At 45.2% G+C, this 26,215-nt stretch overlaps 1 protein-coding gene across 2 annotated transcripts in view; it reads right to left on the bottom strand.

Annotated features, from left to right (window-relative positions):
* The window catches only part of LOC115148697 (zinc finger and BTB domain-containing protein 16-A), a 124,878-nt gene that overhangs the window by 33,957 nt on the left and 64,706 nt on the right, over positions 1 to 26,215 (bottom strand). For both annotated transcript variants that reach the window (XM_029690827.1, XM_029690826.1), the window contains exon 4: positions 15,538 to 15,624. In XM_029690827.1, coding sequence (XP_029546687.1) covers positions 15,538 to 15,624 — 87 coding nt within the window. The remainder of the gene's footprint in view (positions 1 to 15,537; positions 15,625 to 26,215) is intronic.

Below are 26,215 nucleotides of genomic sequence, written 5' to 3'. Positions count from 1 at the left end.
AGTTACAAGGCTGTCGACCCCACATTCAAAAGGTAGTTCAATTAGTCATTTGCAGCACAGAGCGCCTGGCAGCCCAGAGTAAAGAGGCATGTTTCAAAGGGATATCAAAGTGAGCCGAGAGACTCGGCGAGGCAAAGAAACCCTGACAAGAACGTTACAGCTTTGTATCCAAGTGAGCAACAAGTATGGTCCTTTAGAACTGATAATGCCATCATAGGCCTGGAGTTCACAGGGGCAGTTTCTGAGCACAGGTTTCTGAGAAACCAGTGTATGTCATCCTCATGCATTGCCTATACACTTAAAAAGTGAACATACACCATATATACACAAGAGTATGTGGACACCCCTTCAAATTAGTAGATTTGGCTATTTCAGCCACATCCGTTACTGGCAGGTGTATAAAATCGAGCACACAGCCATGCAATCTCCACAGACAAACATTGTCAGTAGAATGGCCTTACTGAAGAGCTTAGTGATTTTCAACGTGGCACTGTCATAGGATGCCACCTTTCCAACAAGCCAGTTAGTCAAATTTCTGCCCTGCTAGAGCTGCCCCAGTGAACTGTATGTGCTGATATTGTGAAATGGAAATGTCTAGGAGCAACAATGGCTCGGCCGTGAAATGGTAGGCCACACAAGCTCACAGAACGGGGTTGCAACACTCACTACCAAGTTCCAAACTGCCTCTGGAAGCAACATCAGCACAATAACTGTTGATTGGGAGCTTCATGAAATGTGTTTCCATGGCCGAGCAGCCGCACAAGCCTAAACCATGCGCAATGCCAAGCATCGGCTGGAGTGGTGTAAAGCTCGCCGCCAATGGACACTTGAGCAGTGGAAACGCGTTCTCTGGAGTGATGAATCACGCTTTACCATTTGGCAGTCCGTTGGACGAATCTAGGTTTGGCAGATGCCAGGAAAATACTACCTGCCCGAATGCATAGTGCCAACTGTAAAGTTTGGTGGAGGAGGAATAATGGTATGGGGCTGTTGTTCATTGTTCGTGCTAGGCCCCTTAGTTCCACTGAAGGGAAATCTTAACGCTACAGCATACAATGACATTCCAGATGACTTTGTGCTTCCAACTTTGTGGCAACAGTTTGGGGAATACCCTTTCCTACTTTCAGCATGACAATGCCCCCGTGCACAAAGCAAGGTCCATACAGAAATGGTTTGTTGAGATCAGTGTGGAAGAACTTGACTGGCCTGCACAGAGCCCTGACCTCAACCCCATCGAACACATTTGGGATGAATTGGAACGCCGACTGCGAGCCAGGCCTAATGGCCCAACATCAGTGCCCGACCTCACTAATGCTCTTGTGGCTGAATGGAAGCAAGTCCCAGCAGCAATGTTCCAACATCTAGTAGAAAGCCTTCCCAGAAGAGTGGAGGCTGTTATAGCAGCAAAGGGAGGGCCAAGCTCCATATTAATACCCATGATTTTGGAATGAGATGTTTGACGAGCAGGTGTCCACATACTTTTGGTCATGGAGTGTCTATATAGGCCAAGGGCTTCTAAGAATGCCAATTGCAAGTCTGAATGCAGACTAATAGTGACAATGATAAAAGGCACTATAACACATTATAAATACTGTGTCCTCCGATGGTTCATTGATGTGTGCTAATGGATGGAAAATAAGGCCTAAATTAAATAATTATCTATTATAAGGAGCATCATTGTCATTCTCCTGAGGTATGGGATATGTCTGGTGTTGCCCTAGATTGCCTAAAAGCAGATAAACAATCCAATTCAATAAATTGGTCCTGCAGGAGAATTATGAGAGGGAGATTAGTGGGAGATAATCATCTAACTGTAATGATAGCCGCAATTGCACAAAAATGGCCCATAAATTCATTTGTGAATTAAAAATCACAGATAAACTGAAAGGAAAGAGAGGAAAAACCCTACGGCCATTGTACTGTCTGCAGGCAGTTTACCAAACTGCCTCTGAACACCAGGTGGAGCTCTTCTGACTCGACCACCCCACTGTGTTCGCAGTGCCTCGACTCTCTGCTCCACAAGTGAAGCGAGTGCAGGCAGGGGGAAGACCTCAAATGACCTCACAGAGTTGGAACAGGCTCCAGAAATCCTGGATTTTAATTTTTCCACTTTACTACAGCTGTAACGTGTGTAAAATAAAGATACGGATCAGGGGCTGAAGATTAGCCTACAGAAAGTAGGTTCGGGGGGGTCAGGAGTTTGTTGCGCTGCACTAAAAGCCACTGAAGGGGATAGGAAAATACCAGATTATTCCAGTCAATGAGTGAGAGTTGCTACTCTGCCAAAGCCTCAAAACATGGAGTGGAGAAATGGGGATAATTGAATCTGCCTCGTATTGGAAACATCACTCAGACAGCAATATTGGCGAAACAGCTCAAAGCCCAACCTCAGAGATGTTTACAGCAGATATTATGATATCAATGTATTCAGTGTTTTTACAGAGTGACTCAACCACCTAACCTGTCGCTCTGACGTTTCAGGTCTCTCCCTCCTACCTTCTCCGTCACCTCTCAGCAAAATGGTATATCGCTATGTGCAGTCACAGTCAGTCAGTGATACTTTGAGAGTTCACTCAGACAACCACAGTGTGGGCATCCCCTCTATCCCCCTCTGCAGTCGGTAGTCTCTTTTCCCTGTGGGCCGTAGATCATCCCCGACAGACTCCAGGAAATTACAGCATGGAGAGGAGAGGAACTTATTGCGAGGCCAGAGTGGCCGTTATAAATCGCCACACTTTTCAGGGAGTTTGCAGGCACCTTGTAGTAGTAGTGGTCTGCTTGGATAAAAACCTGACACAGACGTACATACACCAACATACAGATATGAGCCAAAGGGGCGAATGCAAACCCAGATGCAGTTATACACAAACACTGACACACATACAAAAAAAAAGTGAGACACCAAAACAGACACTGTCCTCACACATTTAAATAAATGTCTCTGAAAGTATTAAGCACACATGCATATCAATTAACAGCGAAAGGTTCAGGATAACACAACTTTTTAGAAAAACACACATTTGAAGGGAACGAGTGAAACGTTTAACTGAATACCTAATCTTTCACTAAAAAGGGAACCTAACTAGTAAGTGAACAGGCCTTGCATTCTGGTGTGAACTGTTCTTTTTTTAAGACTTGTGCCCTTTCACCTGGCCCCGAGCCCTAGCCTGGGGTTAAAGTATAATCCAGGTCCTGTGACTACAAAGGCTGGCCCCTGAGGGCCAAGGATTGGCACATTTTTTGAATTGCACTGTCATCTTGAGCCCCGACCGACTGCACATCAAAGGATTACATGGCCAGGCCTCTTCCTTCCACTTGTGTTAAGACAGCAAATTGCCAAACCAATTCCGCCTTCTTCTCGAAAGCATTAAATAAATTGGACTTGCTTTTGGAGAGGAACATTTTGCTTGCGTGAGGAGAGTATGATCTCAGAGAACTTTCAGAATGAACCCATATCAAAATTAAATGAAGATCCGACTATTGGAAATTCACAAAGTTTGTTTTTAGATGTTTTATGTCAGCTCTTATCTTTGAAAATATTCATCTTAAAAGACTAAGGCTCAATATTATTGCTGCTAAAACATTCCATAACAGTTTTTGTGCTTTTTTAACAAACGCATTTAACGGCCTCGTAACTCAGCCTTAAATTCCACATTTTGTTTTATAGATTTTCTGTCAATACCGTTTAAAAGAAAAGCACCCTTTGAATTTAAGACCAATTCGCTTGGTTTAAGAGTGGCTTAAATTGATGTTCCCCCCTCCCCCATTTTCACAGGGTGAAGAAGAAGATAAAGAAGCAGAGGGAGAAAAAAATATGTTTTTTTGTGAGACTTCTCTCCTGGCGCGCCACTGTACAAAAGGAAGCAGATTTGCGGAGGAGATGAACCCTGACCCCTAAGCCGCTGAAAGGTCCTCAAAGGCCCAAATACCATCTAATCAATCACATTCCAGGAGCAGTGGTCAGCGGGCCGTGTGGCCGGACTGTAAACGGACACCGGGCCCTGGAAGGGGGGTCTCTAGACTGAACCCCCCACCACCACCACTTCACTCCAGCCCTCGGAATTCCATGGTGGGGGGGTGGCTGTTTATCTCTCCCTCCTGGCTGGGGGATCAATTGGGGCCAGAGTGGACACACCAACAGGCCTTCATAGTCTAGAAATGAAACACAGTGAGCCACTAGCTAAAACTCTCTAATTTCCCAAGACAAACTGACCAAACTAGACGGACCAGAATTACACTAAAACGAGTTAATTAGCCAAACTAACTTACAGCACAGTCTTCAAATGATTTTTTTTCTCTTACTTTCCCTATTTCTTCTTTGATGCCGTGGATTCCAGATGAAGTAAAAAAATAAAAGGAAAAGGAGCAGTGACATATAGGAGTTGAAACTGAACCAAACGAGGCTATATTGAATTAAGAACCCAGATCAAAGGTTTACCAGTAATGACAAGCCCCACAAAATTGCTAATTAAATGTACAGCATTCTAGAGGAATGGATAATCAGGTAGAAGCGCTGACTCACTCACAAAGCCAACACCTGTGCAAATAGACAAAGCCCTTATCCAGCCAGTTAGGATTTCCAAACACCAGAATAACCATCTGACAACATTCTTGACACAGAAAAAACACAATTTCACCTACACACACAGAAAATGTACCCCTCCCCTTCCTTTTCAGGAATTAACACAGAGCCAACTCACAGTTTCTGAGCCTTATCTAGCTTTAGCGCCATTTCATTTTGTGGGGTTTCTGTGACTTGTTAAAGGCTTGACCAGGTTCCATCTATCAAAACAATCCTGCTCCTCTGAAATCTTCTATTAACTGATAAGAACCAGGCCCTCCATGGGAGTAATGGGTCCCACCTGAGTTCCCACTTCGCACTGTCATCCGCCATCGAGGGAAAACTAGTCCCTTCCACTGAGGTACAATGCCTCCACATTCCACTCTTTTTCTGCTTCCGTTTCTGTCAGACTCTGGTAAAAAACAAACCAAAAAAAAAAAAAAAAAAAACAGTCCACAGCATTTCTGTGAGAGATTTAGGCTATGATCCTGAGTCACTCCAGTCACACAGCATTTTGTCAGACTTTGACAAACGCCAGCATACTGTAAGTGACAGCAATACCCATAATTCCAAGTCACAGTAATATGATTTAATAGGAAAAGCACAAGCTCATCTGGCTTGAAGAGCGGCCCATCTCACTGAGTCTATGGGCCTAATGCCAACACAGAGTAGAGATTTACCGAGGTTAAGCCACCATAATCAATATGACACTGTTAAGTGCACTTTGATTGTGCAGTGCACATTGGAGATGGACATTCTACATACCTTGGTGCTCCCCCTGGTCTGCAGCAGAACATTCTCCAAGCCTAAACTGGCTTTTGAATGTCATTGTTCCGGGGACATTAACTTTTATATGATTTGATGAGATGGACAAAGAGAGGATGCGGCGGCCATCTTAATTTGTATTGCTCCTCGCGCCATTAGAGTTCAGTCGATTGGCCGGGGGGAGCTAAGGTTTGTGTAATCACACACACCACACACCATCCTTTCACAGAACACAGGTAGCGAGCGACGGTGAGCGGCTAAATTGGCCAGTGTGAAACTCATGTCACTAGGCAACCAGATCTGATGGTTCCTTTGTGCGGGGTGAAAGGTTGGAAGTGCTCACACTAATCTCCCCGCTTCACAATTAAATAACAGAAGAGCCATTTCAAACCCCTCTCCTCTTTCTGTGGCGACAACAACAAAAAAAGAAAGCAAGTCAACCCCCATCTCTCCTCTACCAATTCCTTCTGTGCTAATCGAAAGGTATTCGCACTGTAAATTAAAAAGTGCTTCTAAAGACGGCTCAAAATCTAATTAGGAGAGTAAATTTTCCTGCAATACCGCTGTGGACAAAAGAGCCTTGGCTATTGTGATGGACAGGCCTCTGTTCCTTCTCCGGCGAAACCTTCCCTATTCAAAGCCCCCACGCCACAAGGTTAATATGTGGCAGGCATATTTCATGGTGGGAAACTGAGACAAACAGGAAGACAGCCAGGCTACAGTGTTGTGAATGTTAAATCTGGGGGAGTTAGTGCGTGTTGGAGACACGATGGGCTGCTGGGGTCATATTGTAACGTGCTGAGAGACATCTCCGAGAGCGAGTGGCTTTGGCGTCCAGATTGCCCAGCTTCTCCAGCTTCCTGCTGGCTTTCTTTTACGGAGCGTGAATCGCCGAACCTCCGGGAGTCCATAATCTCCCCTACGAAACTTTTTATTTCCCTCTCCGGACGCGCGCTGCAGTCTCTCGCCAACAATGTGCCATAAAGCCCGCTCGCACCGAGGGATTCTCCCCGACTGCTCCGCCAAACGGATTCTGATATCCCAATTTGCTGCCAGATCCTCCCCCCTTTCTACAACAGGCTCTTCCTTCACTACCCCCAAAACAGTGTTGTTCCCCATGTTCCCGTGGCGATGCCACAATGCCACCATGACACCTTCTAAGCCGTGACCCAGATGCTAGAGAACGGAGAGGCCCAGTTGGGTACTTCTCACTGGCTGGGGTAGGAGGTGGAAGGAAGCTGTGTCGGTGCACACTCACACACACTGCCCCTCGCATATACGCCTCAAAATGCACGAGGCACAGTCAATAAACGCACAACTCATTGTGGGAACTTACACTTGGCCTAAAGGCTAAACATTCCTGCCACGGCGGATGATTACTTCTGGGTGTTGTCCTGCCGCCGTCCCACCGCATGGTATCTATCAGGCCGGCTGAGCATCCCCACGCCTGGAAAACTCATTTATATCCTATCAGGGGAAAAAATTTGTTTGGAGAGGGGAGCAGAGAGAAAAAAACAGGGAGAAGAAGAAGAGACTGTAGTCTAGGTCTGCACTTGATTTAATTTGGTCACTGATACTGACTCAGACCACTTGTACACTTCTTATTTTGGGAAGTGAGTGAGCGAGATGGAGGGAGAAAAAAAAAGTTCTGTCTCGGAGAGCGGAGAGAAGAGGAGCGTTGAGTTTAAGGCCTTTTAGGGCTGCAGAAGAGGTTGATAGATCCACTATTAAAATATGTATTTGTTTATTTGGATCCCCATTAGCTTTTGCAGAAGCAGCATCTACTCCTCCTGGGGTCCAGAAAAAAACACAACACACTGGTACACAAGGACAGTCACACAAATTTCAAATACGATATTCAAACAAAATAAAGAATACAGCAAAAAAAAAAAAAAAAACTGTCTTTGTGTGTGTGTGTTTCCCCTCCCAGTCCCCGCCGTTCCAAGAGACGTTGAATCTTTTTTTAAAGGTAATTCTGCTGTTTGCGTGAGTAATTGGAGATGGAAGGTAGTGCCATGCGACCATGGCTCTGTATAATACAGTGCGTTGCTGTGAATTCGTTTTGGACTTGGGAACTGTGGAGAGACCCCTGGTGGCATGTCTTGTGAGGTATGTATGGGTGTCTGAGCTGAATGTTATTTGATTATGCAGACAATCTGGAATTTTCATTACAGTAATACTTCTCATAAAAACTAGAAGAGAAGCAGTTAATCTCCTCAACCTGGAAAGACTGGCCTGCATTTTGTTGATGTTAGTTCGGTATATCTGTAACAGGGTTAGTTATGTTTTCACTTGACACTGCAGAAATATGTATTCGATGTTTATGTATTCCTATTGGTTGGTTGAATTTACATATCAGTAAGGTGTTACGCCATTGGTCATGCATGCAGATAGAGGGAGACCGCAAACCTAAATTCTTCCCAGTCTGATATTGACAGGCAAGCGGTACAGTAGGTCACGCTCTGAAACGTCTATTTTCATATCTACAATGTGTACACTATGTACATGTCCTGATGTGTATATATTTATGTTTTAGTCATTTAGAAAACTCTTATCCAGAGCGACTTACAGGAGCAATTAGGGTTAAGTGCCTTGCTCAAGGGCACATCAACATTTTTCACCTAGTTGGTTAGGGGATTCGACCGCTCTTAACCACTGGACAACGTGTGTGCTACCTGTAAAATATTGTGGGCATCCTGGGATGTGTTTTGTATGCTATTGCAGTAAGAGACGAGTTAGCACGCATGCTCTAATTGTAGTGGCCACATTAGCTCCCTGCTAATTCACTGATTTCCATGCTAACAGACCAATCACAAATCTACAGCCATTAACATCAGGTACTTAACGTTTGTTGTATTTTGTACTATTTTTGTCACTGTTATGATATTTGATTTCAAAATGACCAGTCTGATATTGACATGCAAGCGAATAAACATCAGTCAACTGGGCTCGCTGGATGGACAGAGTTGCAAAGTACAATGACATCCGTTACACTGGTGACGAGACGTTGCGTCTTCGCTGGACATCTGTTACATGTGCAGTTACGGGCAAGGCATACTGCTCTCTTCTGAGCCAGTTGCAGCTTTGCTGGGTCTTCCTTTGATGGGACAAGACCAGAGCCTGAACAACTAGTACATTTGATGTGTCAAAAAAACGCAGAACTATTTTTTTAGAACAGACATACCTAACCCATCTTCACAACAACTTTGTCAATATGACTTAACTATGATATTTGACCATCCAATGTTATACCAAGGAGTTTATTTATTTTCATTCAACCTTTATTTAACCAGGCAAGTCAGTTAAGAACAAATTCTTATTTACAATGACGACCTACCCCAGCCAAACCCTAACCCGGACGACGCTGGGCCAATTGTGCGCCGCACTATGTCCCTCCTAATCAACCCGCCGGATGCTGACATGTAGAGAGTGGAATCATCTGCATACATAGTCATTCTAGCATCTTGTAAGACCGGTGTCAAGTCATTTATAAAAATAGAGAAGAGTAATGGCCCAAGGCAACTGCAATTCTGAAAGACAGTCAGCTGAAAGATTTCTTTAACTACACTTGAGCAAATGTTACCCATACTGCATAGCACAACTATTTTAACTGGGACAGTGGGAGGTTTGGGTTTCAAAGCTTGGCCTATGTCACCTGTTAAACTTCTCCCACAAAGTAAAATTGACAGATTCTCACTCGCTTTCCGTCTTTTCACTTATCAAGAGGTTTCGCACAGGATGATGAATGAAAAAAGACTGGGCAAAACTAGAGAAGGTGAAAACAAAATGGGAATGGTTGAATTCTGATTACCAGTAACATCAAAAGGAGATTCTCCTCTTTCAATCAGAAGGGGGTCGGGTCTGGGTGAGCCTATTCTTGTGGTATATTTAGGAGATACAGTATCCCGCCCTCTGAAACCTGTGGTCTTCAGTGGGAACTAGGCATCACCTGGGAGGAAGGACAATCACGGGGACCAATCCCAGCCTCTCTACAGTGACGGACAGTTTAGCCGTCCCACCAACTGTCCCTCCGGGTCTCACAAGGACACATATCTCTGCATTACACCTGAAGACCTAACAGGGGACAAATACTTTTACATCAGCCAAAAGTGTCCTTGCAATTCATAGTGGTTTATAAGGACACAAAAATCTCCATAATACATACACAGTACACTTTTATGACAACTATGCCTCAATAGGGTACTAAGAAGGGACAAAGACATTTGCTACAAGTGCACTCCACTGTGGTTTACAATACGATACCTGCGTCGACCCTGAGTGCCTCCACGGGCATTCAGCAGTCAGACAGACAAATGGGTAATCTGCCGGAGTGAAGGACAGCTTGCTCAATAATGAATGGCTAGTGAAATATGGTGGCTAGCGTCTAGCCATGCTCATCAGCATTACTGTGCACCCGATGACCGCTGCAGGGGGGCATTCATGATGCTAACGCGACAATAAAAAATGAAACGCTACCCAATAACCTTCAAGTACCTCCAGTTACCATTTCTAGAAGGTTTGTGCTGAATAAACGTGGTTAATGTCGGTGTGGTAATAAATCTATTTATTCAACCTTGATTTCCACATAAACACACCAGAATTTAACATCTTTCAGGCAAACAGAAACGCTTCATACCAAGGCTATGTGGGGTGCACACGCACACACTATTCATTGTGGCTCTAATACTCACTGACAACTTAATAACGTCACAATTAACTAAATGCTAAACAGATGCTCCCATTCGCCTAATGTGATTGAGATAATCAACACTTTTGACGTGACCCCTGTGCACCGGTGGCAACGGTCCAATTTAGGAGCGTCACGTGAGAGGGGTGTGTGTGGGGACTGATTGGGAGGCCACCAGTGTGAACATTTTCAGATGTGGGAGAGAAAAACAAAGTGGGGGTGGGAGGGAAAGCGAGAGAAAGAAGGAAAGAGGCCTCATGGCTTATTTTCTCCCTGTGCCATAACACAGGCGTGTTGTCCTCCCTTTTCTCTCGCTCACTATCCAAACTATTTCTGTCTTGAGAAAGAAACTGTTTACTCTGTGGCCCGGTCGCTGGAGTCACGCCGTGTTCCCACCGGCTAAACCCACTGTTGCCTCTCCAAAATGTTTAGCATATTTTCCCTGTAACACAAGACTTGAAAAGGGGGGGAGAGGGATAGAAAAGGAGGGGTAGTCCCTTCCATTATTTAGGGATTTTCACTGAGGAGCGGTCAGAGGGCTTGTCTATAAAACAAGACTACCACCATCTCATGGAAAACCCGTTGCTTGGCCTCCCGAGTGTTGCAGTGGTCTAAGGCTCTGTCGCAGCCTGCCGCGACCGGGAGACCCATGGGGCGGCGCACAATTGGCCCAGCGTTGTCCAGGTTAGGGGACGGTTTGGCCGGCAGGGGTGTCCTTGTCCCAATCGCGCACTAGCAACTCCTGTGGCGAGCCAGGGGCAGTGCACGCTTACACGGTCGCCAGGTGCACTGTGTTTCCTCTGACACATTGGTGCGGCTGGCTTCCGGGTTAAGTGGGCATTGTGTCAAGAAGCAGTGCGGCTTGGTTGGGTTGTGTTTCGGAGGATGCACAGCTCTCGACATTTGCCTCTCCCGAGTCCGTGCGGGAGGCACATGACACATTCTTCCTAGGTTCTGGCCTTTCTAGGCAGTTTTTCCTAGCCACCGTGCTTCTACACCTGCATTGTTTGCTGTTTGGGGTTTTAGGCTGAGTTTCTGTATAAAGACTCTCAGATCATGAGAAACAAGATTCTTTCGTCTGATGAAACAAAGATTGAACTCTTTGGCCTGAATGCCAAGCATCATGTCTGGAGGAAACCTTGCACCATCCCTACAGTGATGCATGGTGGTGGTGTCAGCATCATGCTGTGGGGAGGTTTTTCAGCAGCAGGGAGACTAGTCAGGAGAGGCAAAGATGAACGGAGCAAAGTACAGCGAGATCCTTGATGAAAACCTGCTCCAGAGCACTCACAAGCTCAGACTGGGGCAAAGGTTCACCTTCCAACAGGACAACGACCCTGAGCACACAGCTAAGACAACACAGGAGTGGATTCCGAACAAGTCTCTGAGTGGCCCAGCCAGAGCCCGGACTTGAACCCAATCGAACATCTCTGGAGAGACCTGAAAATAGCTGTGCAGCAAAGCTCCCCATCCAGCCTGACAGAGTTTGAGAGGATCTGCAGAGAAGAATGGGAGAAACTCCCCAAATACAGGTGTGCCAACCTTGTATATATCCTGCCTGGTTGGCCCTGTCCGGGGGTATCGTCAGACATGGCCACAGTGTCTCCTGACTCCTCCTGTCTCAGCCTCCAGTATTTATGCTGTAATAGTTTGTGTCGGGGGGCTAGGGTCAGTCTGTTATATCTGGAGTATGACTCCTTGACTCTTTGATGACTCCTTGCTGTCCCCAGTCCACGTGGTCGTGCTGCTGCTCCAGTTTCAACTGTTCTGCCTGCGGTTATGGAACCCTGACCTGTTCACCGGATGTGCTACCTTGTCCCGGACCTGCTATTTTTCAACTCTCTCTAACTCTGAATGCTCGGCTATGAAAAAACAACTGACATTTACTCCTGAGGTGCTGACCTGTTGCACCCTCTACAACCACTGTGATTATTATTATTATTTGACCCTGCTGGTCATCTATGAACATTTGAACATCTTGGCCATGTACTGTTATAATCTCCACCCAGCACAGCCAGAAGAGGACTGGCCACCCCTCAGAGCCTGGTTCCTCTCTAGGTTTCTTCCTAGGTTCTGGCCTTTCAAGGCAGTTTTTCCTAGCCACCGTGCTTCTACACCTGCATTGTTTGCTGTTTGGGGTTTTAGGCTGAGTTTCTGTATAGCACTTTGTGACATCGGCTGATGTAAAAAGGGCTTCATAAACACATTTGATTGATTGAAATTTGATTGTAGTGTCATACCCAAGACGACTCGAGGCTGTAATCGCTACCGAAGGTGCTTCAACAAAGTACTGAGTAAAGGGTCTGAATACTTATGTAAACATGATATTTCCGTTTTAAATTTTTTATAAATTAGCAGACATTTCTTAAAACCTGTTTTTGCTTCGTCATTATGGTCATTGTGTGTAGATTGATGAGGGTAAAAACCATTTAAAATCAACTTTAGAATAAGGCTGTAATGAAACAAAATGTGGAAAAAGTCAAGGGGTGTGAATAGTTTCCGAAGGCAGTGTAGCTGGGAATCAGGTTGGGCTGCCCTTAAAAACGAGGTAAGCCAGACCAGGAGCAGTGCAGTGGATTAACCTACTGCGTGAACACATACATTCATGTGTTCATACTGTGCATGTTCTGAGTAATGTACATGCATGCACAGGGTTATAACCTAACCTAAGCACATACCAAGTAACGCTAAATATAAAGCCTGTTTCACAAGCAGTGTGTCTGAGCGGTTGAAGAAGCGCCGTGGCAGCTGATACTTCTGACGTCAACTGGCCAGAAGGGATGCCACAATAGTGCCCATTGAAAGAGCAGCATTACCCAGAAATGGGCATGACTTCAGGGCCAAATATTGTCATTTGAGAACAACAACCCTTGCTGCCAAGCAGCCGCTCAGATAACATCTGGCTTTGATGGTCAACAATGTTTTCCTCTGTCTGGTGTTTGACCCCTGTACAAAAACAGTGTTTATATTTCATTATTATTACATCATTACAAAGGAAAATAATAGGTCTCCAATTGCACAATAACTAATATTATTTTTATATAATAATATTTTTTATTTCAAGTCTTTCATCCAATGTTTAGAGTGTACAGGGCACATGTAAAAACTGACAGTTTGACAGAGTATTTCAGATGCGGGGGGGGGGGGGGGGGGGGGGGGGGGGGGGGGCGAAGGTGCGATGACTGCACGAGGGGGACAGGCCTTCGCTCTCTGCCCTTCTGTACCCTCTCTGTCAGCCTGCGCTGCCAGCAGGAAACAGAGACCCGGACGTTTACAACGCCACGTAAAACTCTGGTCATCCTAAACACCACCTCCACGTCGACGGTCATTAACTATTTACATAGCGGGTGCGACACAGTCACCCACCCACCGGACTGTGGACCGAGGGGGTAGAAGGTGAGTGGGGAGGAAGACATCTCTAGCCGTTAAATAACAGTTTGTTTTCTCTGGGGTTGGATGGGCACAGCAGCTCTCAGAGGAGCGCTTTTCTTACTTCGAAAAAGGTGTATATTACATCTCATTGTGAACTTTGTGTCATTCAAACATTTCTGTATGGCAGAGTGATTCCTCACCGTTCATTCACCTCTCAATCTCACCTTACATGAGTCATGCTTTCTGGAAACATTGTTCTAAACGGTATCAAGTATGAATAATCCCCTTCCTGACAGTGTACAGTAAGTTATGTATTGCCACACAGGCATACACAGAACCGCACACGAACAGAACAAGGTGACAACCCATTTTCCAGAGCTAGTAAACTGAGTAAAGCTAAGCATATGGGTGAGCATATTGAGGGATGGAGCCGGCGTATCAGCCTAGCCATGCGTTACAGCACATTTTAAAATATAAGCCTGGCGGGCCTCGGGGGAGACTGGCCTCACTGCTGTTCCAATACCTGGCAGGAAGACAAGTCGTGCTGCCCATTTTTCTAGACCAGACTGGAATGCTATATTTAGAGCTGCCTTCCTTTCTGCTGGTATGCCTGTCCAATCGTTAGCCTTGTTTAACCCTTCTTCACACCGGGACCCTTGATTGGTCAAGGCCGCTCTGGAGGCCACAGCCGCTGTCAAATAAGGGGCCTGCTCAAGTGGGGCTAGCCCTGAGACACGAGTGTCAAAAAATGCGGGGCCACCAAGATTGCTACGGAAAGTTGTTCGAGTCAGGCTTGGATGAGATGTGTCAATGCCTTCATGATACTGGGTGTCAGAGTCCATCCTGATTGGGTATTTTTCTACTGCAGTACACAGAGGAGCTCCCCCCATTTCAAATACAAAACAGAGCATGACTTCCCTGCAGGTTGAGTAACATCACCCTAACAATGGCTAACTCTCAATGAACTAGAGTACAACAAAACTATCTACTGAAAAAGTTTTCATTTGAGAAAAAAAAGGAAGAGATAAATGTACCACTTGGGAAGACATTGAGGTTGATATAGTGACAGGAGAACATTGCTTGGATCACATTACCGGTCCATAGTCCTGAAAGAGGATGGCTTGATGTTTGGCCGGTCACATTAGTGTGGAGTGATAGAATGGCTGTGACCCAGTAAACCGCAGGTCACACATCAATGCTACACACACCAGAGGTTGTGACCCATCTGCCACACTCTGGAGTCCAACAGTCACAACACACCTAGTCACCCTTCCCACAGTATCAAGCAGCGGTGGATCAACACACTGAGTGGAGGGAAACCCGAGTATGCCATATATGAGTGAGTGATCTTTGGAATGTGCTGGAAAGACGTCGCCATCCTCATCTTCCTGTCGCTGATACGCTGATAAACAAGACTGGCTTGCCAAGTGAAAGGCACTCCCCCACCCCACCGACCAGTCCCGTATTGATTACCACTGCTTTATTAAAAGGCCTGATATGATCCAGTCCCATCCAGCTAGCCAGTGGACGGTGGATCCCAGGTGTGGGTGTCTCTTCCCTTCCCCCTCTCCGACATCCAGGCTGTGTCATCAGGCTGAGGGAGCCCGTGTGCCTGGGAAGATTCCAGACCCTCACCTTCCACTGCGGAGCGAGCCAGCAGGCTTATATTCATAACTCAGGGGGGGTTCGGCTTTATGCCAGAAGCCATGCATGTGGATATGTTCACCGCTGGGTCTTTCTGCTTCGGTCAGCGGCAAGCGCCATAATACATCACCCATTGTAAACTCACGGTGGTGTAAAAACAAATAACACTTAATAATGAGTCAACTATCATTAAGGTCAACTAGCATATGACGTTACTCAATAGGCTTCAGACCATTCAGGCACACAAAAATTCACGTTATTTTTGGGGTCATATTTATAGCCATCAATCTGACCTGTTTCGCCTGAATTGGTTCAAACTTTAAGCTCAAGAGCGTACTGTAGACACTTGCACAACAGACACAGAAATAGATGGTGTACAAGACCATGGTGGGAGCGGAGCAACTGTTTCAAAGAGATCACAATCTCCCTAACACATAGAGTGATGGGGGAACATGGCCCGTACATATGTAAAGCCTTATTGAAGTAGAAGTGGGGGCTGTGTTCTTACATGTGTGGATCTGTCTGTGAGCCTCCAGAGCATCCTCCTTCTGGAACTGGGCTCCACACTGGTCACAGACAATGGCCTTTTCACCAGCTGCAACACAAGAGAGGAGACAGGAGTGCGTCAAATATGGATGTGTGTTTATAGACACGATGGACAGCATATGAATAGAAAAGGTGTGTACAGCAGTAGTTATACAGGATGACAAAGGCCAACTACGCTGTAGGAACCATACTAACTGTACTTGTGTAGTACAGCATGCGTGGTAGTATTTCATAGCCTTCGGAACAGACACCATTTTTGTGTTGTGAAAACATGTATTTAAATGAACAAAGTGATACTGCCAAGAGCAGAACAGTGTGAAGGTTTTTCTTTTAAAGATATCATAAAAAACTACTCCCACGCACCTGCAACAAGCAAACTCAGATGTATAAGTGATGCTCCTATTTTTGAAATTTGGTATTGACATAGTACTGAATATTACATGAGCCATTGTATCTGAGCAGCTTAATTAGTGCAGTATGGGAACATGTGCCAACGTTGGGCCTCTTCGCACTGCACTTCTACAATCCAATTCAGTTCAATAAACTTGATTTATTCCCCAGCCAGGGGCAATAACAAAATAACGTTTATTGAATTGAACTGTATGAGTGCAGCATGAGGAGCGGAGGTATTTATCAAAACACAAACAGGGGGTGCTATGGGAGCACGTCAAGGCTCGCCAACTCGCTGTCCTGCTCCACCCAGATATCAAACAGGTGTGTTCGGTGTTTCTGTGTGGTCCTGATCCCAGGACAATGGAGAACCCCTAAACCAGACCTTGGCTGTTCTGTTCTTGGCATCGTCTCCAAGGGTTACGACACCCTCCGGCGGCAGCAGCAGCAAATCAAAACAGGAAGTTAATTCTCATAACTTTTTTTGGTCTCCGAGATGGAGAGAAACTGGGTGTCGGTTTCGCAACACTATTACAAAACAGCTACACTGTTAGTCTGAGGAAGACAAGTTACACTGAGGCATGATCGACAAGATGGAGTTGTACGTTTTCCAGTTACTTATGTAACTTATGTAACTGTTCGAGTTACTGTACTAGACATTTCACACACTCACAGCACAAGGCATTAGTTCCTACAGCCATTTCTTCTACAGGAATATGGACTTCAGTAGAAAAAAACTTGCCAAAGTAATACCCTTGATTTTCTGCATATTTTAAGGCAACGTATGGCCAGGGATGTTTAATGCAGAGTTGAACATATGGCACAATTTGTCCGTTAAAAGATACTTAACCTTTGGAGAGGGAACCGTGTTCAGGTGAGATAGACAGAATATCACATTTTAAATTTGCATTAATAAAAATCAGCTCCCCCTGCTTCTTCCAGAGCCCAATGGAGATTATTGGCTATTATAGGCACAGGAGTCTTTCCTGGTTGGGTCACATAGTCTAGAACACAGGTAGGCAATTAGATTCAGCTGCCGGACAACTTGAGGATGGTCTGGAGGTAGGAACTTAATTATAATAATTTGTAAAATGACCACAATTAAGGCCAAAAAGAGATTGTTATTTTCAAATACAATAATTTCATACCTTGATTACATTGAGACATGATAACGTTTATTTTATTTGCGGGAATACTTGAAATTAAAATCCTTTTCAGCTGAATTCTTAGAGATTTTACAGTATCCTTTGACCAAAAAATTCAAATACAAAAAAACAACAAATATGAAAAATAAATGTATTATTTAGGCCGGTTTTGGCCCGCCGTTTGCCTTGTTCTGACCACTGGTCAAGAAAAACTCCTGGCCTTAGCACTGACTATAATGCTTTTTTGACTGCTAGTTTCATTCAACGTACTGTAACCATGAGCAGTCCTCTCTAAAAGGGGCCATGAGCCAATTCAGTCTTTACCTGGGTGGAAACCAGCTCAGTGCAGGCTTAGTGAACCCGGGCCCCACAAATGGCGCAACACTAACCGCTCCCCAGGGAAGCTGAAGTGTACACCCCGGCACATGGACATAAATCCTTAGAGGAAGTGGCGGCGTGACGCCCGTGTCTCTGTGGACAAAACCTCCGTGGCATCTCATTGGTGTGGGTCATTACTGTCTGAGTGGGGAGGAGGACCGATAGAGGGGTCACAGCACCCAGTCAGCAAGCCACCCAGCTGGCAGGCAGGACCTGTTCAGGGGGCCATTGAAAAACCCTAATCCAAATTAAAGTGATACATTTTCATCCCCTTTCATACTTATTTTTTTATCAATAGAAGGCATCTCGTAACCAGACAGAGGAGAGGTGAGAGAAAAACTCCTGCCTGGCACAGTGCCCCCCCCGACCCTCTGCCCCCGGGTAGTGCCGTGGAAGCACCAACTCTGCGGCTCAAAATAACTGCCTGCCTCTCCAGAGAGAGAAAGAAAGAAGTGGCTATAAAGTAATTGTTCTCTAACAACCCCCGCTTCCTCCCTCCTTGGCCTCCCTCCTTCAAGTTGCCACAACCAGGCCCTAACCTGACATAATGGGCCTTGCACAACTGTTGCTTCGAATAACCCAGGGAAAAGGAGGGGGAGTGGGGGTTTGTGCCACGTGCCACTGACGGACCCTTTTTGCTTCCTCCTCTGTAATATTGCACAACATATTTTGGCAGCGGGATTTTTGTGTTTCAAAAGAAACAGAACACTTTGTTTATGGCCTTGCGTGGCAGCCGCGGCGAGAGGAAGCTGCCTTCTCCTTAGGGAGATGGGATATGCAAAAAAAACACATTTCCAATTCAAATACACACTTGTACATGTGGGAAATAGGACAAATATAAGCACCTACCAAATTATTATTAAAACAAAGTCACGGCACAGATTGGAGGGAGGTGGGGGGTAGTGGGGGAACTCGAGCTGAGTGAAGAGTGGTTGCAATGGGAGGGCTACAGTGTGTGTTTGTGTAAGGAGGGGGGGGGGGTTACCCCTGATTGGAAGTGCCAGTAGCCCACCCCACGGTGTGCCTGTGCTAACCCAATCTAACGGAGCCCATCCGCGCCGCTCCACACCGCCACACACACACAGCCTACCCTCAATGTGATCGCATAACCATGCCATTCAAAGGCACTTCTCAGACAGAAGATGCAGTTTGCTCCTTTTGTGGAGAGGCAGAGAGAGAGCACGAGAGAGAGAGCGAAAGGGGGCAGATCGAATGAGAGAGAGAGACAGAGAGAGACAGATTCGAGCAGACAAACACAGAAACCAACAAAAACACAGCCTGGCTGTTCGGTGAGCCTACACAAATGGGTTACGCAAGACAGTACACTGGGTGCAAAAAAAAAAAAAAAGCAAAAAATCCACACACACACACACACACACACACACACACACACACACACACACCCCCGTCAGAACAATGAGTACAGACACCACGCTCTCCCTTTTTTCCTCTCTCCCTCTCCTCTCCCTTCAGCGGTAACGAGCTGTGCTGTACAGTTTTATTTACACTACCCTCTTATCAGTCATAGAACAGTACGGAGACTGCCAATTGGAAAGGACAGCCCAGAACTGTGTGTTCCCTCGCTCAAATAGATGTGTACCGCAGGCAGCACATTTTTCATCAACCAAGACAAAAATCCTGGGCCGCAGCCAGGATTCCTCTCGAAACACACACACACAGGAACACAGTGTGTTACGCACGCACAGACATGACACACATAGACCAAGGGCACACAGCACTGACTAACAAACATATACAGTAATTTATACAAATAGACATAGACACGTGCAGCAAAGGCACAGACAGACAGACAGACAGACAGACCCACAGACAAAATACTCGGATACTCGGAATTACACGTTTGTGTAAGCAAACACTGTACAGTAGATAAGATAAAACTGTTTTCCCCCTTGCAAATCCTGACCATAAGGACATGGGAGAGCGGTTAGCTGGTTTACAATGATACTGTTATCAGCAGGGGGGAAAACAGAAATAAAAAGGAAATCTTCAGGCCACATGACAGTTTTATGGTCTACTGCTCAGAACGAGGACGTCTAGAGACGAGGAAAGCAGACAAATATTGACTTGCCGAATGTGAAGGCGTGTGCGTGCACACAGACACACACCAAAGCAGTCTCTGAATTCAAACCCTCAAAATGGATGCACTTCAGCACAATCAGTCACCCTTGTTTTTTGCTGCTCAATCTCTTAATCCATTTTGCCTGCAAACCAATTTGTCTGTCCAGTAGGTCACAGACAGGCTTTTTTCTTCCTCACTCTCTCTGTTGCTCGCTCTTTCCTCTGTACAATAAAGCTATTTTCAGTGCTCTTGCCCTGGGGAGACCAGGGGCATCTCAGTTCACATAACACGCCCCCCCTCCCCCGTCCAGAACCTTGTTCAGGCAGTACACTAGTCTGAGCCTCAGCCTTGTCTGGGCCTTTTTGAAGGCCGGACTGCCTGCCTGCTTGTCTTAGCAGCCACACTAACTCGCATCCTCCCTACCATCCTACCAGGACAACTATCCAACCACTCAAGAGACAAAAAATAAACAAATCCTTCCAACCCACCGAACTACTAGGGCCGGGACGATACCAGTATCGTGATACTTGTTAGTAAAGAAACAAAACACAAAGCGGATTTAACTTATTTCGGAAAACAGCCCAAACGTTGGAAACAAAACATCACTATGTTGTCATCCCGAGTCAATAATTTATTTTCCGAGCTATAGCACACTATATTTTACATACAGCAGGTTTTTAAAAAACTGTGTGTTCATTTTTGCCATGGAAAAATATTATGATACTGGTATCACAACCCTACAAACTACCTTTCACTCTTCCTCCTCAACACCTTCCCCCTCTCTGCCACAGAGGTGAAAGTTTCCATGTGTTCTCCGGCTTTACCTACTCCCCATTTTTTTCGGAAGGGGGTCGCTGGACGTTCTTAAGTTATGACATGTTGGCGTGTTCCCCCTCGGTCCGGCGCGCTCGGACACAAAGGCCTCAAAGCTTTGGGGAGGAAACATGAGCCGGGCCGGGGAGCGGAGAGAGGACCCACTGGGGCTTTGCTGGTGTGAAGTGGCAGGAAATGAGGACAGGACCTCCTGAAGTCAGTCCGGCTGGCCGCCCCTGTTCCCCCTCTGCTCCCTCCAACACAGGGGCCATTCCTCAAGGAAGACTTCCATTCCTCAAGGCAAAGAGGCCTGATTTGAATAGCCCTGGTCTCCACAATAGTGGGAGACCAACTCCTAATGTGGAGGTCAGGCCAGTTTGGGCCAGCTGTCCTCAAAAGCGACCGTTGGAATGACAGAAACAAAATGGCTTGTTAGGGTAAGACAGCTTTCATTTGAATGGTTTGATGTGAGTGGATGCAGTTCTCTCTTTGCACTCAAACCAAGTTAATTGAACCAACACAGACAGGCCACTGGTACGTAATGCAGTCCTAAATGTACACCAATGTACTGAAAAAGTCCCATCCACAGTTCACAATGGTAGCCATGATTAGTGGGGGACCGTTTCTATATCAAACATCTCTAGACCCAGAGCTAGTCACTGTGTCACTCCCCCGGCCCGGGAAGGTCATGGAATGTTCCAGGACATAAACACTTCTTTGAACTGTTGGAGCTGAGCGATATCTGTTGGATTTGGGTCTTTGGCGAGGGGATGGGAGGCGGCAGCTTTTTTCCATATGAACCTGAGTCTGACCACGAGGTGAACCCTCGGCCCCCCATGACTATTGCAGGACACAGAAAACCCGCTGGATACAGCAATCGACATGTCTTTACAGTGCTGTAAATGCCTTTATTGCTTAGGAGAAATGGATGGAAGGCTGGGGGGAAGTAAGGCGTTTTCGGTTGTCATTTGCCAGCTTTTATATTCGGCCTGGGGAAAAAGATGACTGTGTGAAGCCGGTTCCAACAGATGCCTCTAGATGCCTTTTAACAGTACCAGTCAAAAGTAACGGCCAATGTAAAAGAGTCCAGCCACTAAAAAGCAACCAAAGACAGGACAACCTGGTATTCAAATGTAACAAAAGACAACAAGCTGTGGCCATAAAAGACAATCATGTGGTGCTGCTGTATTTGAGCCAGTATCGCAAAGATGGCATGAGCAATTGGTTCAGAAGCCGTAGAAACGCTGCACAGTTCCTGACAAATGGGTGCTACAGTGTCTGCAGTGAAACAAAATGGTCACAGGGCTAGAAAGGGGAAACTGAAACGATGGCAGAGCCTGCTGCATACGCGCTCTCTCCACAGGTCAATAACCTGTAAAGATTTAGCATTTAGGGCCCATTATTTCCTGCTTTCAAGTCACACGTTGTCAAAGGAACCACTGGGTTTATTAAGGCCAGAGTAGAGTTAGGATGCCTGGGGGGTGGGGGCAGTAGGCAACAATTACCTCTGGGACAGTAAATGTGACAGGAAAAAGGAGGGAAAATATTTTTGGGGGAGGGAAGACGGACGGAAATGTTTAACAGAAGACTTTAAAAATGTACAAACCCAAGATGGTAATAATCCCTTTTCAATGGGATTGTAAGAGTTTCCGTAATACATTGCCAATAGCAAAGGGACTCTATGTACCTGAAGATTTGTTGGTGACAGCTGAACATCACTAATACAGATTATCCCTTAAAGACGAGAACAGTCTGAAATACGTGGACATCTGAAGTGCCAACTAGGAGCACATGGTCGCAGAGCCAACAGAAACAAACTGCCGATATAGCCAAGCAGAGATAATAGGAAATCCAAAAACCAAAACAACTGGAAATGTGGAAAACATGCAGCGTTTAACTGCACTCAGGTGCACTGATTTACATACTTGTTTATTTCGTTTGCATCCAAAATGATTTTTCACCCCGTTAAAACACACATAAAGTTTTATTGCCTACAAGTTCAAACGGAATGTGTTATAATTTATACAAATTCCAAAACTAAAAGTATTGAGTGAAAATACTTCACCTTAAATAGTCTAAAAACCTTCATCTTTGGCCAAGATGTCTGCCAAATGACAAAAGGAGTTTGCTGCTTGCTCTTTCCATTATGTCATTTGTTTTTCTGAGAGAGGGGGGATTGAGCCATAATCTTTCCTAGCAAGAAGAAGTGGAAAAGTGGAAAAAGTAGGGCGAGAGAAAGAGAGAAAAAAGAAAGTCAATTCCATAAACATTTTTTTCTTCACAAAAGTGGACAGTGTGACAGGCCATTAACTTCCTCACTAAAACTTTTTACAATGTCCTGCCACACATTCCAGATCTGCTGCCCTCTTCCTCTGAAGCAGCTCCTAGTCAGTCACTCTGCAGTGCACCACAGGACCCAGATATAGTAACGATAGAACCGACACTCGAGAAGTGACAGGCCATTGGCCGAGAGCCAACAAAGGCCAAGAATCAGCTGGGCAAAAATAGGCCAAGCAGCCACTGTACAGTCCTTTCTATACTGAACAAAAATATAAACGCAACATGCAACAATTAACAATTTTACTGAGTTCAGTTCATATAAGGAAATCAGTCAATTAAAATAAATAAATTAGGCACCTAATCTATAGATTTCACATTACTGGGCAGGGAACCAGCCATGGGTGGGCCTGTCTCCCAAGTGGGTGGGCCTATGCCACTGGGGAGCCAAGCCCAGCCATTCAGAATTCTTTTTTCCCCCACAAAAGGGCTTTATTACAAACATAAATACTCCTCAGTTTCACCAGCTGTCCAGGTGGCTGGTCTCAGACGATCCCGCAGGTGAAGGGGCCGGAAGTAGAGGTCATGGGCTGGAGTGGTTACACATGGTCTGTGGTTGTGAGGCTAGTTGGACGCACTGCCAAATTCTCCAAAACCACATTGGAGGCAGCTTATGGTAGAGAAATGAACGTTCAATTCTCTGGCAACAGCTCTGGTGGACCCTCAAAACTTGAGACATCTGTGGCATTGTGTTGTGTGACAAAACTGCATATTTTAGCATCTTTTTATTGTGCCAAGCACAAGGTGCACCTGTGTAATGATCATGCTCTTTAATCAGCTTTTTGATATGCCACACCTGTCAGGTGGATAGATTATCTTGGCGATGGAGAAAGGCTCACTAACAGGGATGTAAAAAAATTGTGCACAACATTTGAGAGAAATAATCATTTTGTGCACATGGAACATTTCTGGGATCTTTTATTTCAGCTCATGAAACATGAGACCAACACTTTATATGTTGCGTTTATATTTTTGTTCAGTATAGTTCATCTATAACTACATTATTGACACCTGAAGGGATAGTATCGTAGCTCCTTTGACTGTGCTCAGACTTGAAAGGCACTACTGGCTAGACGGCTCATCAATTTAACAGAGAGCAGAAGCATCTCCTCTGAGAGGCTTCCTGAGCCCCAAACGACAGACAGTTTACTCCAGTCAAAAATAGTCCTCCCTCTGCCTGACCACCAAGATTAGTATTCCGGGGCCATTTAATAGTTCGCAACAGTTAGAACATAATATCCACACTCTGCTTTTATGCTGCACCTCCTAGTGGAATTAGTAGCATAAAAGCAAGCCTTGTGTGTCCTGGCTACTTCCAGATGGCTTTGGGAGTGCTTTTATCTTTTTTTCCCCCTCTCTTTCACTTTCTCTCTCTCTCTCTCTCTCTCTCTCTCCCTTTTTTTTCATACATGAAAGCACCGTCTGCGGATCTTTGCTTAGCGGGTTGATTGTCTCTTCATCCCGAAAAAAAATAAAAAAAATCTTAGAGTATTTCAGGAGGGAGTCTCTTCCATAAATGGGATTCATAGAAATTGATCTAAAACTTTCCCAGAGCTATCGTCCAACTTACATAATGCAATAAAGACCATGCGCCTTGGAGGATATTTACTTTCATGGCCATTTACGTGGCAAACAAATCCTGCTTTCTTTTCCTCGGTTGGCATTGTGGTAGAGTATTTATTTCCGTCACAAAATGGCCCACAAAGATTAAATCCGACTCGTATATTTTTTTGGGGGGGAATGTTGCAACAAGACCAATCTGGCAAATTATGCAAGTGTCGTCAGTGTCATACCATGTTTATAGATTTTTTCTTATTTATGAAAATCTACCAAGAACATATTGTATTGATAGTAAGCTTAGGTCTTAACCATAGAGCATTTCTGCATACAACAGAATGCTATGTGCTTGATAGCAATGACTATGTGCAAAATATCATTTTTACATGGTTAATGGATTGTCACATGATTGAAGGGTGCAGACTCAATGAAGTCTGGAAAGGTGGTCAGGTCTGACATAGCACATTTCCCTAATACCATTACACAAACACAAAAGCCATGCATTTGCTGTGGTGACAGCTGATAGAAAGACTAAAGTGCATGGTTGTGGGATCATTTTAGGACACGCGACAGTGCTCTCCCACACTCACTGGAACCTGCTTAAACACCCAGACTGCCTCGGTTAAAAAAATGTAAAAAAAGTTGGCCTGCACGGTCAAACTCGACCGGCCCAGCTCTGCCGGTGCCAACAAATTCCTCTCCTAATTTCAGTCACAGATAAACACTAGATAATCTTATAGCCACTACAACGTATGATACGTGGTGATATCATTAGAACAACAATGTCAGTATTCTTCTGCTGAGCCAGATAGAGAATCAGTGGCATTTTTTTGATAAGGGCTGATTTTCACCCTTCCCAGATTTGTTTTCCTTTTCTGAGAAAATCCTTCTAATTGAGATATTTTGATGCGGGTGGGACGTAGTCTGATTAGTCAGGTCACACGTTCTCTCACTCTCCCCATTTTACACCCGGGTTGGATGTACTCTCTCCAGCCAACTCTGTCCTCTGGGTGAGTAGGTTAATCAGTTGGTTAGTATTTTTTGATATGTAGTTAACACAGTCAGCCACAGATACATTAACAGTCATCATTCAGACTGTTTAATATACAGACAGTTGGGACTGACATGTATGCTTACTAACTGAAGCTACAGCTAGGCTTGGGCAATATACTGTACACCAGGGCATTTTTAAAAACCCAGGGTGTGATTTTCAATACAAATGGTTTTGAATATTTGTATTTTTAAATAAACACACGTGCACGCACACTATGTGTAACCCCAGTCAGATGTCCCCCCAGCGTGTGTGTGCGTGCGTGTCTGCGGCTTTCTGGGCGATGAAAGGGAGTGGGCTCTGGGCCTGACGAAAACACCAATCCATACTGGCCACAGGCTCCTCTCCAATCTATTTCTGCTCAGCTGGTTTTAAATGAAGTTATTATGACTCATTAAAATGCCCGCAAGCTTGTGGAAGTCGGCCAATTACGATTTAAATTTAGCCTCTCTCACAACCAAGCGCGCTCCCCCCACTCCCCTCTCCCCTAGCCCCCCTCCAGTACACTTCTCTGGCTCTTTTATTGCATTGCTACCCCCCCCCCTCCCTTTTCGCCTGTTCTAACAACACATCACGGCTTTTCAACCACAGATTTACAGCTGGTATCAATTCCTTGATCTTTGAACACAAACAGAACCCAATACACAAAGAAGTCATTTCTGCCCAGAGACATGCAAACAAATACACACAATACCTCCAAAAAGGGGAGAGAACTTGAGTTACGTCGTTTCCTTATGCCTGCAGTTCCAAAAATGTTACTGTGAATAAAAAATATCTAACAAAAATAGTCACCACTCAATTGCATATACTTTCGGCCCAAAACGTTATGCATGTTGCTGGCTTTCCTTGCAAGTATTTTTCTGACTCTAATCATGACTGCTTCACATCA

Source organism: Salmo trutta, chromosome 15 (genome assembly GCF_901001165.1).
Source record: "Salmo trutta chromosome 15, fSalTru1.1, whole genome shotgun sequence".
NCBI classification, from domain to species: domain Eukaryota; kingdom Metazoa; phylum Chordata; class Actinopteri; order Salmoniformes; family Salmonidae; genus Salmo; species Salmo trutta.
Note: the sequence above shows the minus strand (reverse complement) of the source record. Positions and strands in the feature narration are given on the sequence as shown.